Here is an 18,927-nt window from a genome sequence, read left to right on the forward strand (position 1 = left end):
CCCGAGGGGCAGCTTGAGGTGGCGAGGAAATCTGGAGGAACACTGTAAGGCCGCAGCCTCACAGAGCAGCGGGCATGTCCAGAGGGGCCTGGGGAGGAGCTCTGGACTCAACAGGAAGTCGAGTCCCCCAAAAGAGCACTGACCAGACCAGGAGGAGGGGAGGCTCCAGGCTTTGCCTCAGAGCAGCAGGGGAAGGGGTGGAGACTGAAAGGAAAATGCTGACGTGGCCTAGGCTGGCCTTGAACTTGAGATTCCCTGGCTTCAGCTTCCTAAGTACAGTGCTTACAGGTGTGAGCCACCTCGGCTAGCCAAGGACAGTGTTTTTAAAAGGTTCCTTTTTTTACATTTGTTTTATGTATATGCTTTGTAAACATGTATGTATGAGTACTACAGCCTGCCTGGTACCTGTGGAGGTCAGAAGAGGGTGTGAGGTCTCTGCAAGTGGAGCTGTGGAGGGTGCGAGCCAGGAACAGAACCAGGTGTTCTGCAAGAACAAGGTCTCTGAACTGCTGAGCCCGCTCTCGGGCCTGCGCTTTACATTTGATATAAGTATGTGTGCTCACACTCATGCACACATGTGTGGGCATATGCGTGCCATGGTTCCAGTGTGAAGGTTGGAGACAACTTGGGGGAATTTGTTTCTTCTTCCATCTTTTCGGATTCTGACTGAACCTGGCAGCAGGCAGCCATACTCACTGAGCGACCTCTCTGGCCCAACTTAAAGTTTTAAAGAAGCCGGCCGTGGTGGCGCACACCTTTAATCCCAGCACTTGAGAGGCAGAGGCAGGTGGATTTCTGAGTTCGAGGCCAGCCTGGTCTACAGAGTGAGTTCCAGGACAGCCAGGGCTACACAGAGAAACCCTGTCTTGAAAAACAACCAAAGGAACTATGGTCGTGGTGACAGCCGCAGCTGTTCAGTAGTTCAAGACCAGGACTGAGGGATGTTCAGTGAGTACTCGGACTTTGTTATCTGTGGGTCTAATCCTAGCACTACATAGGATGAAATAAACGTAATTAGTAATGCCAGTAACTCGAATTTACAGAAACAGGACATATAAACTATAATAGCATGGCAGACAGACAAAGCATGACTGAGCGGAGTGGGGAGGAGGGTAAGCCCTCGTCGTCAATTTGACAATATTTAGAATTACTAAGACATATCTCTATGCACTAACTGAAAGACTTACCCTAAATGTGACCCATCCTATGGCTGAGTTACTGGACTCAATAAAGGGTGAGGAAGGAGAAAGACTGGACTGCCTGCCTGCCTGACAGACTGACTGACAGACAAACAGGGGCTCATGTAATCCAGGCTAGCTTCATATTCACTCAGCAGCTGAGGATGGCTCTGAACTCCTGGTCCTCCTGCTGCCTCCCCCTCCTCCCAAGTGCTGCAGTCTAGTGTGTGTGACCATAGCTGGGTTATATGGTATTGAGGATAAACCTAGGACTTCAAGCATGCTAGGCAAGCACTCTACCAAGTGAGCCTAGAGTCCCAGCCCCAAAAGGGGACATCTGAAACAGAAAAGGCTTTCATCAGTGTTCCCAAAACACGACAGAAGAGCTGAAATATTTTACATTAAAAACATAAAACAAGAAATAAATAGGTAAGCCAGGCACGGAGGCATACACTGTACCTGGGGAACAGAGGCAGGTGGGTCACTCTGAGTTCCAGGATAGTCTGGTATTCCAGGCCAAATAGGACAACATTGTGAAATTTATCTCAAAAATACAAAAGAACAAAAAAGCCCAGACAAGGGGCTGGTGAGATGGCTCAATGGGTAAGAGTGCTCTTCCGAAGGTCCAGAGTTCAAATCCCAGCAACCACATGGTGGCTCACAACCATCTGCAACGAGATCTGGCGCCCTCTTCTGGAGTGTCTGAAGACAGCTACAGTGTACTTACATATAATAAATAAATAAATCTTAAAAAAAAAAAAAAAAAAAAAGCCCAGACAAAACCCCAAAGGAAACACGAAGAAAACAGCAGCGAGGAGCAAAGGAAAAGCAGTGGCCTCAAGGCCTGAGCTAAGAATCAGGAGCTGCGACAACATCAAAACCCAAACCGTCTTGCGTTTGCCATGGGGAGAGGAAAGGCCTGACCCTGGCGGAGTGTGAGTCTAAGATCTAAGCTGCACAACTCCTCTGAGGGCAGCAGGCAGCAGGCAGGTCTGTCTCACAGGATGTGTGCAGGGCGCAGGGACGACACCGAGCTGGCTCACAAGCCAGCTTCTGGGGTAATCAACTATCCCTGGCATGTCACAGCACACAGGATGACAACACAGAAAACCGGAAATCCAAGACAGGATGTTACAGTGCCAGTCGAGTTCTCTCACAGCCACATCAAGCAGAGACTGGCACGTGCCCTGCAAGCTATAATCAATTACCAAAAATAACTCGGGGTGTGGTGAGTCAAAGGTCACATGGCTACACGGACTCCATTTTCTAACAAGAAGATTCTGGTTAACAATCAAGAAAAAAACCCCACAAAACTGAAAAAGACAATGCTAGGACTGGAAAGGGGCTCAGCTGCTTAGAACGCTCACTGCCCTCCCAGAAGGCCTGGGCTTGGTTTCCACAACTCACATGAATACTCCAAACACTATCTAACTATTCCTGAAACCTGGTGCCCCCCCCCCCTCTGGCTTCTGTAGGTAACTGCATGTACACAGTACATTTTCAGACAGGCAGCCACTTTATGCGTGCACTCTCATGAAGCACTATATTTTTATATATTTTATCAGTATTAATGACAATGACAGCATAAGCCTATAATCATAGCACTTGAGAGACAAGACCTGGGCCTCAGAGATGATCCTATTATAAACAGTCAAACAAAGGCTCCCTGGGCCTTCTGAGGGAGAAACAGAGAGAATGCACACCTCTAACCACTTTCCCAGAGGTGGACCATTGTGTTCTCTTCCTTTAGGGAACCATGGGACACACTGCACTGCCATCCCTGTGGCATAATGCCCGACACTAGGAACTATTAAATCGGCAACCACGGTATCTTTGTCATCTCTGCAAATACGATATATATCCTGGAGAGGAAGGTGACAAGGACAGAGACAGCTCCAGGAGTCTCAGTGATCCCACAAACCTCATGCTAAGAGTTCTATTTGTTCACTACGGATGTAAATATTTTCCCCCTGTGAAGAACCCATGGCAGTCTTTCTGCCTCAGTTTCCCTCAACACACCCTTCCATCTAGAGTGTGAGAAAGAGCGACAGAACCTGAAGACCACAGACTGAGCGGGGCCTCACCTTTGCTCGCCCAGGACAGCTCGAGCACCAAAATACCTCTTCAGTTCCGTGTCTGGATTCAGGTGTCTGTGAGACAAGGGTTTAGAGAGAAAAGTTATGTCCTTTTACAGTGCTGGGAACTTTTCTAAAGTCACCTAAGAGCCTAGTAGGGAGCTTGGCCTGTAGTGGTGGTGCACGCCTATACTCTCAGGACTTGGAAGGCTGAGGCAGGAGGATCGGGGTCCCGCAACAACAGTGGCAGGAAGTATACACTCCTGAGTATATGGAAGAGCAATAGTTGGGGACCCACCCGAATATGAAACGCTGCTCTACAGTTCAGGGGTTCAAGACATAAAGGGGGAAAGCCCTCTGGAAAATGGAGGAGTGCTTCTTCCTCATCACTTCTTAGATGTTTAATAATACGCTTAATTGTTTGTCTGTAGCCCAGGCTGACCTGGAACTCGTGCCTCGGTCCACTGAGTGCCAGGATTACAAGTGTAAACCCCGTGCCCAGCTCTACACTGTTTTGTTTTTTGAGGGACGAATGTGAAGCTGTACAGGAGATGGGATCCAGGGTCTGCCACATGCTAGGTGTACACTCCACCACTTTCCAGTGTACATACAGTACACTTTCTTTCTGGAGTTCATCTTCCATAGCTCAGGCTGGCCCTGAACTCTAAAGTCTCCTGTGTCTACTTCGCAGGTGCTGGGGCTGAGGTTACAGGTGTTTGCCAGGAGACCTGACTAAAAGGACAGTAAACTTTCTTCTGTCTTTTTTTTGTTTGTTTGTTTTTCGAGACAGGGTTTCTCTGTGTAGCCCTGGCTGTCCTGGAACTCACTCTGTAGACCAGGCTGGCCTTGAATTCACAGAGATATGCCTGCCTCTGCCTTCCGAGTGCTGGGATTAAAGGCGTGCACCACAACAACCTAGGCTGCCTCTTCTTAAATACTGTTTTTCTCTCACAGAGTGAGGGAGGACGCGATACCTGTGCTCCACATAGAGGACGTGCTTCCTGGAGCTCAGTGGAGGGGGGCCGGGGTGGCTGAACCCACTGCTGTCCTCAATCCGCTCTAAGATGCGATCGATGTCTTCTAGTCCATTCTCCTAAAAGCCAGAACAGGCCGTTAATCACTGCACTGACTCCTACTGCTCGGATTCTAGGCGTGTGCCACCGCACCTGGCTCTGACTTGACCTTCAATGTGATACTCCCAGTGACAGAATGATTTACTGTGAAATAGAATGCTTATATTGGCTTACTTCCTAGAAGATGGTTTCATACGCTGCACAGACACTAACAAAGGAGACGTGTTTCACCAGAGAAAGCCACAAGAGCTGGAATCCCAGACCCAGACAAAGAGGGCCCTGGAAACCACAGGCCAGAACACCACTGTGTCTTCCGGAGGAGCTGACTTCCTTGGGTAAACTGAGTCATGACTCCTCACTGGCAGTGACAAAGCTATGACGTTTTCCAGAATTAAAAGTAAGACACAGGGCATGAGGAAGCAAGAGGGCGGCACCATCTGGTAATGGTGCGCCTGGCTTCTACATTCACTACCACTTTAAGTCCTCAGGATGAGGCAAGGGCAGATGAGCAAGGAACACACTCCCCAGAACCCAGAGCCTAAGAATGGGGTCTGCTCACCAGGGAGCACAAGGAACTGACCAGATGCAGGATGTGCACGTGGTCTTCCCCCTTGCTCTCCTCAACTCTGAGCTACACCCTTGGGAAGCCAGCAAAGTGCTCAATGAGAAACTTCCTGCGAGGGCCAGCCTGAGGTACCAGCAGTACCAGTGCGGCTCAGGCAGAGGAACCAGACCATTGGACAACATACCGAGGATTCTCCTGTGCAGCTTTTCTTATTTTTCTGCTTCTTTTTCTTCTTTCGGAGTTTGCCACTTGCATTAGACTAATGGAAGAGACATTTTAATCAATGGAAAGAAATAAAATCATAAACATTAAGAACTACCCAGCAGCCAGGCCTGGTGGCACAGCCTTTAATCCCAGCACTCAGGAGACAGGCAGAGGCAGGTCTCCATGAGTTTGAGGTCAGCCTGATCTATATAGAGATCTCCAGGGCAGTGAAGGTTGCACAGTGAGACCTAAATTTAAAAAAAACAAATAAAAAAAAAATTTAAGCTGGACAGTGGGGGGCGCAGGCCTTTAATCCCTGCACTCAGGAGGCAGAGGCAAGTGATCTGAGTCTACAGACCAAATTCAAGGATAGCCAAGGCTACACAAAGAAACCCTGTCTCAAAAACCCAAAATAATATATAAATAAAATATACAAATAAATAAAAATGTAAGCAACCCCAATCCCCAACCCACTCTGTGGTAGTCCCCATCCCTCCTCCATCCTCAAATCTTCCACATATCCCTACCCCTTGTGCTTCGGGCCTTCCCATGACCTATAGTAGATGACTCACTTGACCACCCAGCCACCTGGACGCTGCCATCCCATCTTCATTTTGGCAACCATTCCCTGCTGTGCTCTACTGTCCCTGCAGAAGGGGCTCCCTGGGCCAGGGGCTCTATGAGGCCTCTGCTCCACCACAACACCTCCTGTAGCCAAGTCCCGTGAGAACTCGAGCTTCACCAGGCTGCATGTTCTCATCAGGTCATCAGGCACAGGCTCTCCCACAAGAGCAGGTGGACACACTTATGCAACTGCTCGCCTTCAGATTTCTACAGGAAACCCACCCAGGTTCCTCAGAGCAACCAAACAATTGATGAGCTCAAATTCGGAAGAATTCAAGAAACTGGTAGTGCAGGGTGGATATGGCCAGCACCTCGGGGCTCTCTCTCTCTCTCTCTGGCAGGCCTCACAGTTACCCATCACCATGTGACTGATCCTCTATACCTGTTCCGAGGACCCTGCTTTGGTGGCACCTCCATCTTGCTTGGTCTCTGCGTTTCCATGTTTAGCCCTTCCTTTGTTCCCTGATGACACAGAGTCCGGCAGGGTACAGTCAGACCTCTCCCCATTTACCACAAGGTCATCCTCAAGATCCTCCGTGTTTATCTGCAAAAAGGATGGGGAGATGAAAGCAAATGAGCGTCCCAGTGCAGCGCACATGGAGACTCCGTCCAGCTGAAACCACAGAGGGCAGTGAACGGGGAGGACTGTGAACAGAGTGGACTGTCAATAGGGAGGGCTACGAATGGAGAGGACTGAATAGAAAGGACTGGGAACAGGGAGGACTGTGAACAGAGAAGGCCTGACCCACACAGCACCAGCACATCTCTGAGCCTGTGATGAGTTCTGGCTTAGTCAGTGCACAGAAGATGTGCATCATTGTTAGGCATGACAATCAGAATCCCCAAACCATAGTGACCCCATTTATTGAGTACCATACAAGGACTTCAACTTCTTCTCTTACTTATGTATATTCTGCCTACATGCATGCATATGCACCACATGTATGTCTGGTGCCCACGGAGACATGAGGAGGGTGTCATAAGCCCTGGAGTTGGACAGCTGTAGGTTGCCATGTGGGTGCTGGGAATTAAACCTGGGTTCTCTGGAAGAGCGGCTAATGCTCTTGACTACTGAGCCATCTCCAGATTCAATAAACTATTTTTAACTGTAAGACTTCCATCACTGTAAAGAGAATTTGCTTTCTGCGATGGTAGAAGCCAGCAGAATTCTTCACTGTGAAGAGTGATTATGTACCTAGGAATCAGGTGCTATAACAGACGTCTATAGGGCAGACGGGACCAAACACCTGGGAACAGCCACATTTTCTTTTTCACTGCTGAAAAACTCTCAGTGTTTCCTCACAGTAATACTCATTGTGCAAACCTTGCTAGAGATGGCCTCACCAGGGTGGAGGATGAAAACCAATGACCCTGGATGGGAGGGAGCTCGGCAGTTAAGAGCGCCGGTTGCTCTTCCAGAAGACCTGGGTTTGAGTCCCAGAGCCCACATGGATGCTTATAACCATCTATAGCTCCGGTTCCAAGGGATCAAATGCACCCTGCAAGCTGTCCTGGGTGCCAGGCACACATGTGATACACAGACACACATGCAGACAAAGCATATACATACACATAAAAATAATGATTATTTATTTTTTGGTTTTTATTTTTGGTTTTTCGAGACAGGGTTTCTCTGTATAGCGCTGGCTGTCCTGGAACTCACTCTGTAGACCAGGCTGGCCTCAAACTCAGAAATCCTCCTGCCTCTGCCTCCCGAGTGCTGGGATTAAAGGTATGCACCACCACGCCCGGTGGAATGATTATTAAAAAAAAAAAAAAGAACCTGCCCATCACGACCCTCATGCCACTGAACGCACTGCTTTGGCAGTAAATATTTAGTTCCACTTCATAGTCTCGTCCTATCCAATACGTATCCGAAATATGTTTCGTCCTATCCAAATAAAGGCCTGGCCTTTGCTCTGGCTTCTGCCCAGTTAATGTCTAAGCCTCTAGTAATTTTCCACAGTAATGTCTTCTCCATTAGGTCATCGACATACACTGATCAGAGGACTTACAGGGGCCCTAAGCCAAGTCAATGGCAGCAACGTGATCTAAGGTGGGTATCCAAAGGCAGTAACTCAGCCTTCTGAAGCACTGCAGACTCAGGTCAGCCATGGGAGCTGTACAGTAAAGCCCCCTTTAGTGAATCCCACCAATATACCATGTACACAGCTCATCCTGTAACCCCTGGGGCCAAACAACAACAGAAACCTGAACGTGGAAACTCAGGCTGGGAATGCCCAGGCATACTGTCAATGCGTGAGAAGGGTCACCTGTGCACAACAGTGAGGCGCAGGCACAGCTCTGGCGCTTCACTCTGTACATGCTCCCGGCCATAAGCCATAAGAACAGAAATGAAATTTGTATTTCTCACCAATTAAGAAGCCCTGCAGTTGGAACTAGTGTCAGGAGGGCAGTCATGTGAGTTCCCCTCATACTCGGCAGCTATGGGGAATCCTGCTTATGTAGGTTTGGATGAGGTTAGGGAGTGATTTATACATTGTTCTGAAATTATGAAATCACTGTGATGTGCAAAAGTGCTATTTAACTCTTTGGTTAGTTTGGGTTTTGTTGAGACAGGGTTTCTCTGTGTAGCTCTGATCAGGCTGGCCTCGAACTCAGAGATCTGCTTCTGGCTCTGCTGGGATTAAAGGCAAGTGTCACCACTCCCAGCTCCAGCTTTTTTTCTTGTTGTTAAAGATTGATTTATTTATTAAATAAGTGAGTGCACTGTCGTCGGTGTTTTCAGACACACCAGAAGAGGGCTTCAGATCCCATTACAGATGGTTGTGAGCTGCCATCGGGGTGCTGGGAATTGAACTTAGGACCTCTGAAAGAGCAGCCAGAGCTCTTAACTGCTGAGCCATCCATCTCTCTAGCACATCCAATTTTTATTTATTTATTTATTTATTTATTTATTAAAGACAGTCTCACTACATAATCAAGGCTGGCCTTGAACTCACATCAGTCCTCCCATATTAGCCTCCATGTGCCACCACACCCAACTAAGTCAATTTTTTGCAATTTATTGTCTATTTTCTTTTGAATGTATATGTATGTGCATATACAAGTAATATAAACATATTACTAATATATTTATTATATGCATTAGCAATTTATTTATTTATTTATTTTTGGTTTACTGAGACAGGGTTTCTCTGTGTAGCCCTGGCTGTCCTGGAACTCACTCTGTAGACCAGGCTGGCCTCAAACTCAGAAATCCACCTGCCTCTGCCTTCCAAGTGCTGAGATTAAAGGTGTGTGCCACCATATAAAAGTAATAATTTTATATAACTATAAATAGCAATATATTTATATTGCTAGTAATATATTTATATAACTATATTATTTATAGTACATATTACTTATCTATTTATATAACTTTACAATACAATGTTGTTTATAATATATTAGCTATGTATTTATATTACTTATATACTTATAAAAAACATATAAATTTGACATAAATATAAATAATTATGTTTCTACTACTAATGTTTATATTACTTATATGTTTATGTAAATTATATATTTTATTACATATAAAAATATATTTACTTATATATTTTATATTTACTTACTTTATAATATACTTAGTTAATATTTATATTTATCTATGTTAAGCATATATTTCTATATACTGCATATATTATATATATCATAGTCTATATGTATACAAATTATGTTTTTATTTTGGTTTTCTTGGAGACAGCATGTCTATATGTAACCCTGGCTTGTCCTAGAACTTACTATGTAGACTGGCTTAGCCTCAACTCACAGAGGTCTGCCTGCCTCTGTGTGTACCACCATGCCTAGGTGACCAAGTCATACAAACAAACAAACAGGAATGTGGAGCCTAGCCGGGCATGGGTGCGCATGCCTTTAGTCCCAGCACTCGGGAGGCAAAGGCAGGCGGATTTCTGAGTTCGAGGCCAGCCTGGTCTACAAAGTGAGTTCCAGGACAGCCAGGGCTATGCAGAGAAACCCTATCTAAAAAAAAAAGACTGCAGAGCCTGCCTAAGAGCCTGGGTTCAAGCCCCATCCCTGCAAAACGAACAAGAGTATCTTACTTACTGTCCAGCAGTAAGACAGAGCAAACAATAAACACTCAGAACTGAATAAATCTCAGAGGTGCATCCTGAGCCAGGGGCCAGGCACGGGCGAGCCCACATCAGACGTCGAAGGTATCCATATTCCATGGGCTTTATTATATAACTTCAATCAGTTGGTTTCTTGAGACAGCGTCTCAGCACATCACCCTGGTTGGCCTAGAACTTGATATGTAGGCCGAAATGTCCTCTAACTCAGAAATCCTCGTTAATGCAGGAATCCAAGGTATGAGCTGCTACATCTGATTTTTTAAAACTCTTCTGACTGAAATGGTCCAGATGACTTCTAATCTAGAGTCAGGCATGGCCCTAGGCCATCTCTGTCCTTCCCCATCCGCCCCTAAGAATGTATCAAACAAGCCTCTTGCTGTCATGTGTTTGCAGAGCTCTTCTGCCCCTTCCATCTCCAACAGGACACATCTACACTGTTGAGTGCTGATCACATGCCCAGCACATGCTACAGGACGCACCCATGAGCTCACACAGGCTTCATGACAGCCCCACCAGTTAGCAAGAACATCCCCCAAACTTGCATTCAGTGTCCTATCCAGGCTCTCAGACTACAAAGAAGGACAGCCAGGACAGGTGGCACTGACTCCACACCCTATACACAAGTCTAAAGCAAGTGTTTGTTGCCGGGCAGTGGTGGCACATGCCTTTAATCCCAGCACTTGGGAGGCAGAGGCAGGTGGATTTCTGAGTTTGAGGCCAGCCTGGTCTACAGAGTGGATTCCAGGACAGCCAGGGCTACAGAGAGAAACCCTGTCTCAAAAAACAAAAACAAAAAACCCAAACCAAACCAAAAAACCAAAAGCAAGTGTTTGTTTTGTTTTGAAACAGGGTTTCTCTGTGTAGCCCTGGCAGTCCTAGAACTCACTCTGTAGACCAGGCTGGCCTTGAACTCAGAGATCTGCCTGCCTCTGACTCTGGGATTAAAGGCGTGCACCACCACTGCCTGGGTAGTAATTTGTTTTATTAAAATCAGCACAGATAGGCGTGGACACTGTCCTGAGGGGCGGCGGTACATCACTGAGCAGCAAAGTCTTTTCCTAAGGAACATATGTTAGCCGTGGGACACGATCAGCATACACAGAAGAGGAGCGCAGCCTGGCCGGTGGTGAGTGCTGGGGGAAAGGAAGGTGAGGGGATGGCTGTAAAGGTAGGCACATGGTAAGAACAGACCTAGTTCATATCATATCATATCATGTAGGGTAAGCATGCCCATGTGAGGGGAGAGGAAGTCTCATGTTAGCATCTCAGCAAAGGGGACCGCAGCCAGACAGGGGAGGCAAAGGCAGGTCAGGGTGGCTGAAGCAGTGAGCAATATTACTAACAGGTGAGGTCAGGGAGAACTATCTTAGCATGCAGACACCTGCTGGGAATGGAGAGCTATCACTGCGTTCTCAGGACTGGCTGAGCAATGGCAGCAGCGGCACTGAAGGCTCCCTGTGACCTGAGACAGATAAAGGGGTCTCGCTCCACCCCAGCACTGGACAGATTCCAGGCACTGTTAGAATCTCAACGAATGTTAATAACCTCCTCACATTCTGATGCTAATTTCCTGTAGCTAAGCAAAGACGTTGGCGGACAGAGCATCTTGGTTCTCTAACTGGCAATTGTTGAAATCTCCCCACCCCAGCTGCCTTGAGGAACAGAACTGTCTGCCAAACCGTAAGGCAGACGACCCATATTCAATATTGAATATTCCAGGGGCCTTGAACTGTGATCACAGCTGACAGGTGCAGCCTCGGAAATACTGCTTCCCTTTGTATCGGGCGTCTACTACCACGAGCCTTGGTTCTGATCCGTAGGTGAGTCCCTGGTCCCAAACGCCTGCAGTCCTCTGGAAAAGCAGCAAGGGCCCTTCACCACTGGGTTGTATCTCCAGCCTCCCGCCCCGCTTGCCTACCTCAGCAGTGTAATTCAAAGCAGCTGAGCAGTCAATAGCCTGGGCCCCAAAGGTGGCAAGATTGCCAACTACGTGACATATGAAAAGGAGGCTTCTGACCAGTTTGAGAGTGTCAGGGATGGGACAGAGGGAGGCAGAAGCAGAGGACAGGGAGCCGAGGCTAAAGGTGAAAGCCGTAAAAAGCCAGGGAAAAAGAAGTGCAGGACAAGTTCAGGAGAGCTGTAAAATCTTTAGAGCCAATGGTCTCAGATCCCTAACGTCTGAGAGTGAACCCCAGCTGCTGTCAAGGGAGGAATCCCAGTACAAGGAAGGCTACAGATGGGTGAATGATGGGATGTCTAGGCTCTGTTTTGCAATCACCTCTTAGAGAAATGGGATTAAAATTATATTAAAGGCATGTAGACTGATGGAAACCGGGCCATGGGGGCATACAGGTTATTTGTATTTCCCTAATTTTTGTGTATGCTTAAAATTAGGCATGGTGGCACATGCCTTTAATCCCAGCACTTGGGAGGCAGAGGCAGGCGGATTTCTGAGTTCGAGGCCAGCCTCGTGTACAGAGTGAGTTCCAGGACATCTGGGACTACACAGAGAAAAACCCTGTCCCCCAAAACCAAATAAATAAATAAATACATAAATAAACAAATAAATACATAAATAAGGTAACCACCTTGCCTTAAAAAAAAAAATTAAACATAGCTGGGTGGTGGTGGCACATGCCTTTGATCCCAGCACTCAGGAGGCAGAAGTGCGCGAATTTCCGAGTCTGAGACACAGCATCTCTAAGAGTAAGTTCAAGGACAGCCAAGGCTACACAGAGAAAGCCTATCTTGAAAAAGAAATGATGATAAGCAAAAGTAAATCTAAGAAAAGTAATGAAGGGAGAAGAAACAGTAATAATGGGGGTTGCTCTCAGGCTCAAAGTCAGAGGAGGCAGGCAAGTTCTGACTGTACCAAGGGAAGACATATTTCACCATCGCCACAGACTACAGGACAGATCCCTTCCTTTCCTTATGGGAGAAATGAAGAATCTCTGAACCGAACTTCCAAAATGTCTGTGACATTTCCCACACCCATCAATATCTTTGCTAGGAACTTTTAAACCTGCTAACTGATAAAAAGCTGGGGACAACTGGGGGTAGTGCTGTCTTGGGCGCTGCAACAGTAGGGTAGACATGGCTTCATATCTGCGACTTGAGGAAGACCCAGTACTTCCGTGTGTCCCAGCTAGCTGAGACAATTCACTGCAAGACTGAGAGTCTCAGACACATTACATCTTTTTACTCACTCGAAAATGGCCACTGACACCTTACCATATGTGGAAGTTGGAGATACGAGGAAAAGACATATTATCTGCCCGCACATGAAGTCAGAATCATAATTCATACACATATGAAACTGCAGACCCAGGTCAGCCAGTGGTAAGGAAAAACACGGGGCTCAGGACTTGCTACCCAATTTTCTGTTGCGAGGAATACGCTACGATAGGTACAACTAGCTGGGACACACAGAAGAACTGTGATGAATAAGCCGAAATGTTTGCTGCAGAGAGACCTCCCTCAAGTCGCAGAAATGAAACCAAGTCTACCATACCATAGCCCCGGACAAAACAAACCTGCTCCTTCAGTGAAGAGCCTAGACCCAACTGAACCCCACCTCCCACTCGCCATCCACAGTGCCCCTCCCCTTAGCTGACTCGGATGTCACGCCCCGCCCACTCTGACGTCACTGTCCCGTCCTGCCCCTGCGTCACGTCACGTCTCTGGACACAGCCGCGAGACACGCCCTATGCTGCAGCAAAGTCCTGTCACTCAGCCCCTTGTCAGCACCCCCGCTAGCCTTTAGCAGCCCCTTCGCTCGGCATTTTCTTCCACCTTCCACTCGATCTCGGACGGGGAACACGGCCTCCTCACCCCACCCACCCTGCGGCTGAAGACCCGCCTTCCCCGATGCGGCGCAGTCCCTTCTCTCCGCCCACTCGACTGCAGTCCAGACCCAACTTTGTGCCCCTTCGCATGACGTCATGCCCCCCACCATTTCCCCCCCCCCAGGTTGCCCAGCTCCTCACCAGCTCAAACCGGTTGTTGACACGGACTCCTTCCTTCCCTGCACCCCCGGGGCGCCGGCCACCCAGCCCCGGTTTTGGTCCCTCTTCCTCTGCGTCATCGTCATCAAGGAGGACAAACTTCAAGGCGTCGGGCCCTAGGGGTTCCTGGCCGCGCTGTTCCCCCCTCAGTCTCCGGAGGGCCCGGCGCGACATAGGACCCGACAGCCTGATGTGGGCAGAGGGACGAGGAAGAGCAGCAGAGTGGCGGCGCCTGCGCACTTGCGGCGCGCTGGCGCAAGATTGGCGTGTCGCGTTTGCGCGCCGCGGCTCTCCGGAACTTCCTCCCAATTCCCCGCGGAGTCGGGGAAGGTGCAAGGGTGGCCCAGGGAGCTCTCGCGAGAGTCGGGCCCTAGCGGCGGCCCTGGTGCGGTGCTTCGGCTCTGGAGATGGCTGGCTTGCAGAAAGCTGGCTGTGCGGCGGGCAGCAACGCGCAGGCTCAGAGCGCTGCTCGGCACGGACGCGATTCCCGGGGGCGAGCCTGGGGGCGAGCGGGCAGGGGTGGGGCAGGCGAGGAGGCCGTGAGAGCAGGTGCGCACGGCGCAAGGCCCGAGTACAAAGACCTCTGCTATGACAGGAGCGAGGGACCTAGTCCCCAACCCCTCTCTGCTAGCCTACCCATGCGACCTGTCCGATGTCCCCCACCTCCACGTTGCTACTAGACTGCAAAGGGACAGTTTTCGCCTTAATAGAATCAATCTAACTTCTTTCAGACTGGGTATCTCCTCTCCACAACGTGCACCGAGCCGAGTTAGGTGTTAGGGCTTGCTTTTTATTGTCGCGAACGCAACAGGGGTGGTCATGTTACAGGGGTATTGGGTGAGGGGAGAGCTGCCTAGGTGTGGATCCGTGGTCTGAAGTCGAAGTGGCAGCCCTACCTATCTGTATTCTAATTCAGGAAGATTTTCACAATAAGGACATAGGGATCCTCGGCACAGATCTTTCCTTTTTCCATGTTCTTTTTGTTTTTGTTTTTTGAGACAGAGTTTCTCTGTGTACCCCTGACTGTCCTGGGACTCGCTTTGTAGACCAGGCTGGCCTCTGCTTCCCAAGTGTTGGGACCAAAGGTGTATGCGACAACAACCGACCATTTTTCAAAACAAAACAAGAACACCACCTGTCTTAGGGTTTCTATTCCTGGACAAAATATCATGATCAAGAAGCAAGTTAGGGAGGAAAGGGTTTATTCAGCTCACACTTTCCACACTGCTGTTCATCACCAAAGGAAGTCAGGACTGGGACTAAGCAGGCCAGGAAGCAGGAGCTGATGCAGAGGCCATGGAGGCTTGCTTTCTTATAAAACCCAAGACTACCAGCCCAGGTATGGGACCACCCATAGTGGGCCCTCACCCCTTGGTCACTAATTGAGAAAATGCCTTACAGCTGGATCTCATGGAGGCATTTCCTCAACTGACGCTCCTTTCACTGTGATAACTCCAGCCTGTGTCAAGTTGACACACAAAACCAGCCAGTACACCACCCAAACCAAGATCTTGCCCTGTAACACTGGCTGCCCATGAAGCTATGGAAACCCTGTTCTGAAGGCTGGAATTACAGAGCTACTCCATGTCTACGCCCCACTTTTTATACTTTTGGAAAACTTTCCTAGACAAATCAGTATTGAGTACCTCCAAAGTAAAATGAGCTGGGGTTGGGTTGGACCTTTCCCCAGCTTGAGAGGAGGAGAGGACTAGGCCAGTCACTGCTCTTACTTGATCTTAGCCAAAAGGCCGAGAAGCGATCAGTCACTGATCTTAAATTCCAACTTCATTTTGGGAGATAGATCTCCTTTTACAGGTGAAGACGCCTTAATGAGCTAAGTATCCCAGGGAGAACCCGGTTTTGCATTCATGTGACTCCCAAAGTCCAAACAATGTAGGCGGTTGGCAAGGACAGAGAAGGCAGGCAGGGCAGCATCCCTTAGTTCCTGCTCTTGTGTGAGCCCCCTGTCCCACTGTCTGTGTGCTCCACTCCACCCTGCCTCCCCCAGGAGTCTTGGTTCGTCCCTAGGTTGGATGCTGAGCCCTCTGCCCGCACTGTGCCCACACTATGAAGTATCTTTAGGTACTTCAAAGTTGATGGTTCACAGCTGCTGTCCCAAGGTGCCCATCCCCCCCCCCCAACCCTCTTCCCTGCGCACTGTTAAAGTTGCAGCTTCTTCTGCATCAGGTTCAATGCCGCCGCCCTGACTGTTCAGGACCAGGCTAGCTTCTGTGCCATCCGTGATCAAGAGCTGTGGCCAGGCCGGGCAGTGGTGGTGCACGCCTTTAATCCCAGCACTTGGGAGGCAGAAGCAGGTGGATTTCTGAGTTCGAGGCCAGCCTGGTCTACAGCCAGGGCTATACAGAGAAATCCTGTCTCGAAAAAACCACTCGCGCGCGCGCGCAAACACACACACACACAAAGAGCTGTGACCAGCTTACACAGGCCAGTAGCCTTACCTTTGAATAAAGTGGGAGGTCTCAGTCTAGAACTGCTTCTCCTGAGACACAAGTCATGGACCCTGAAGGATGGAGTTGGTCTTCCCTGAACCACTAGCTCCAAATGTGTCTCCCCGAACTGCTGCAGATCTGGTCCTTCTGAAAATCTTAGTTCTAACCACTGTATTTGGCATCGTTCTGATGGATGAAGCTGAGGCTAGCTCAGTGGGCTGACATGCAACCCACTGTTTAGAAAAGACCAGCAACCCCAAGGACCATAAGACAGAAGGACAGGCTGTTGTACACCCTCCAGAAGTGGTTGTAGGGCACTGTACAACCCCAGGTAACTCAGCTGGGTGTTTCCCAGGATGTGAGTTTATTGCTTTCATTTGTGTCGTGTGAGGATCAGAACTGGTGACACCGTGCTTGGAGTGTGAGCTGGATATATGGCTGCTTTCGAGTCTGTAGATCAAGAACTGTACGTAGTTCATTGGATGTCCATGAGAATACTTCATGAGCATGAGGGGGTTTCTTGTTTGAGAGTTCACTGTGCAGCTCAGACATCTGCAGCTTGCTACATAGCCCAGACTAGCCTCAAACCAGTGATCTTCCTGATGCTAATTCCCAGCTGCTGCTTTAACAAGTGTGAGCCTCCAAAAAATGTGAGTTAAATGTGAGTGTTGTCATTGCTGGCTGAGTGACAGTACTGATTCCTGAACTTTTCTGCCTGTTCTTTTAAAACAAAACAAAGGGCCGGAGAGATGGCTGCTCAGTGGTTAGAGTGCTTGCTGCAGACCAAGCGAAGGGACTGAGTTCAGTTCCTAGCACCCATGTGTGACTCGCAGCCACCCTCAACTCCAGTTTGATAGCTCCCATGCGCTCCCGCACGCATGCAGTTTACATAAATTAATGTAAGCGAACATGTAACCCAAATAGGCATATCTTTTAAACTTGAAAAAGTCAAAATACAAAGGTGGTCTGTGAGGTGCTCAGATGAATGGGTGCTTTTACTAGGTGTTCCAATTTCTTTTTTTTTTTAAAGATTTACTTATTTATTATATGTAAGTACACTGTAGCTGTCTTCAGACACCCCAGAAGAGGGCATCAGATCTCATTACGGATGGTTGTGAGCCATCATGTGGTTGCTGGGATTTGAACTCACGACCTTCAGAAGAACAGTCGGCGCTCTTAACCACTGAGCCATCTCTCCAGCCCCCAGGTGTTCCAATTTCAAAGATAACTTGCACGGGTCCATCTGTCACAGTCGTGTGCCCTTGGTGCCTCTTCTAGTCTGAGCAAGCTGGTGGAGGCTGGAGTCAGCCAGCAGGGCTCAGTTAGCAGGCTTCCGTTGAAGTTCTTGCATGTTCTGAGATAAGCAATCAAGTCTCTTTACCTGACTGAGCCTTTCTTTCCTAATCTGTAAAGTGGAGTGACGACAGACCCCTCCTCTCCTGGGTGCACATAAGCAGGCAGGGAGCTTAGCCCAGGCCCATCCTGAGTCCAGGTGTCGGGACTGCCTCTGGGCTTAATGAGCAATGATACCACCATCATTTGGCAGAGCAGCCGTGCTAACCTTCAGAAAGCATTGCCTGCAACCATGGCAGTGAAATAACATGATATGCAAGCCTATGGCAATGGTTGTAGGGTTACTTGACTTTCCCTGATAGGAAGCAAGTCACCAAGCCCTCACAGGAGATTCCAGCCACCCCCTTTCCCTTCCCAGCTGCACCGTGGTCTTGGTATAGGAAGTAGAAAATTGGCTGGGGGTGTGAACTACAGAGATGCAGTTTTCATGGATGACAACCCATGTTGGGGTGGGGCTTCGTGGTGATGCGTTTACCTGAAAGTCACTTATGTTCCTGGCAGTAACCCCTCACTGTATTACAATAATCTCCGTAAACTCATTGGTTGCTCAAGCTGATGTAAGTGGAATCATTTCTTAGGTCTGTCAGTGCCGTATCCGGATGCTCGTTCATATCTCCCTAGGAGAAGCCACATAGCGAGCGCTAGCAAGAGACCCAAGAGCAAGCTTGACCTGGGAGCACCTGGGCTTCTTCCCAGCAGAATCCCACATACTCTGAGGTAGACCTGGTCCTCTGGTTCACTGGGGAACCAAGGCGCTCTGTCTACCCAGGGAAGAGAGGCTGCCACACACTCACTGCTGAAGAGAACCAGGGCATCGGGCAGGCAGGGAAGCTGAGCTCTGAGATCCATTTCCCCAACCCCTCCCAGCCTTCCCAAGGAGTCCTGAGAGGAAAGGAGGAGGGAAAGTCCTGGAGGAAGGTTGGCCCTGAATGAACTGTAGGGAAAGAGACAATGTATATAAATATAAATATAGGCCATATATATATTATAAATGTATCTATATATGTATATATGTACATGCGCAAGGGGGGGCTGATGGCAGCTGTGTTCCAGAATGGGGTGCGGGGAGGCCATCACAACAGTCATTGGAAGTTGAGAGTCCTGGTGTTGGGGATATAGAGGGACTGGGTCTGACGGCTTCGTCGTGGGGTGGCATTGAGGACATCCACGCTCTTGCGGCTGGAGCACACGACATCAGCCACAAAGCTGGTGCAGTCACTGCAGACATCCTTTAGGACACAGCCGTGGGCATAGATGTGGGGGAACTCCTCCTCCACGCTTCGCCACTTTGGTCCCTGCAG

General features: G+C 48.8%; 2 protein-coding genes across 7 annotated transcripts in view; both read right to left on the reverse strand.

The window, feature by feature from the left end:
- Positions 1-14,136, reverse strand: part of Tcf25 (TCF25 ribosome quality control complex subunit) — a 33,457-nt gene extending 19,321 nt beyond the window's left edge. For 4 of the 6 annotated variants that reach the window (XM_021171046.3, XM_021171045.3, XM_085843524.1 and 1 more), the window contains exons 1-5: positions 13,806-14,136; positions 6,102-6,263; positions 5,076-5,150; positions 4,228-4,346; positions 3,263-3,328 (exon numbers count right to left, since the gene is read on the reverse strand). In XM_021171046.3, the coding sequence (XP_021026705.1) occupies positions 3,263-3,328; positions 4,228-4,346; positions 5,076-5,150; positions 6,102-6,263; positions 13,806-13,997 (614 nt within the window). In that variant the 5' untranslated portion in view covers positions 13,998-14,136. The remainder of the gene's footprint in view (positions 1-3,262; positions 3,329-4,227; positions 4,347-5,075; positions 5,151-6,101; positions 6,264-13,805) is intronic. The other 2 variants (XM_021171048.3, XM_021171047.3) reach the window with 1 other exon arrangement.
- A 4,468-nt stretch (positions 14,137-18,604) lies between these two features.
- Spire2 (spire type actin nucleation factor 2) overlaps positions 18,605-18,927 on the reverse strand; it is a 38,273-nt gene continuing 37,950 nt past the window's right edge. Inside the window, exon 15 of the mRNA XM_021170336.2 lies at positions 18,605-18,927. This exon is cut by the window's right edge and continues 4 nt beyond it. Within this exon, the coding sequence (XP_021025995.1) occupies positions 18,709-18,927 (219 nt within the window). The 3' untranslated portion in view covers positions 18,605-18,708.

This window comes from Mus caroli, unplaced genomic scaffold (genome assembly GCF_978045245.1).
Source record: "Mus caroli unplaced genomic scaffold, Mus_caroli_1 scaffold_10, whole genome shotgun sequence".
Taxonomy (NCBI): Eukaryota; Metazoa; Chordata; class Mammalia; order Rodentia; family Muridae; genus Mus; species Mus caroli.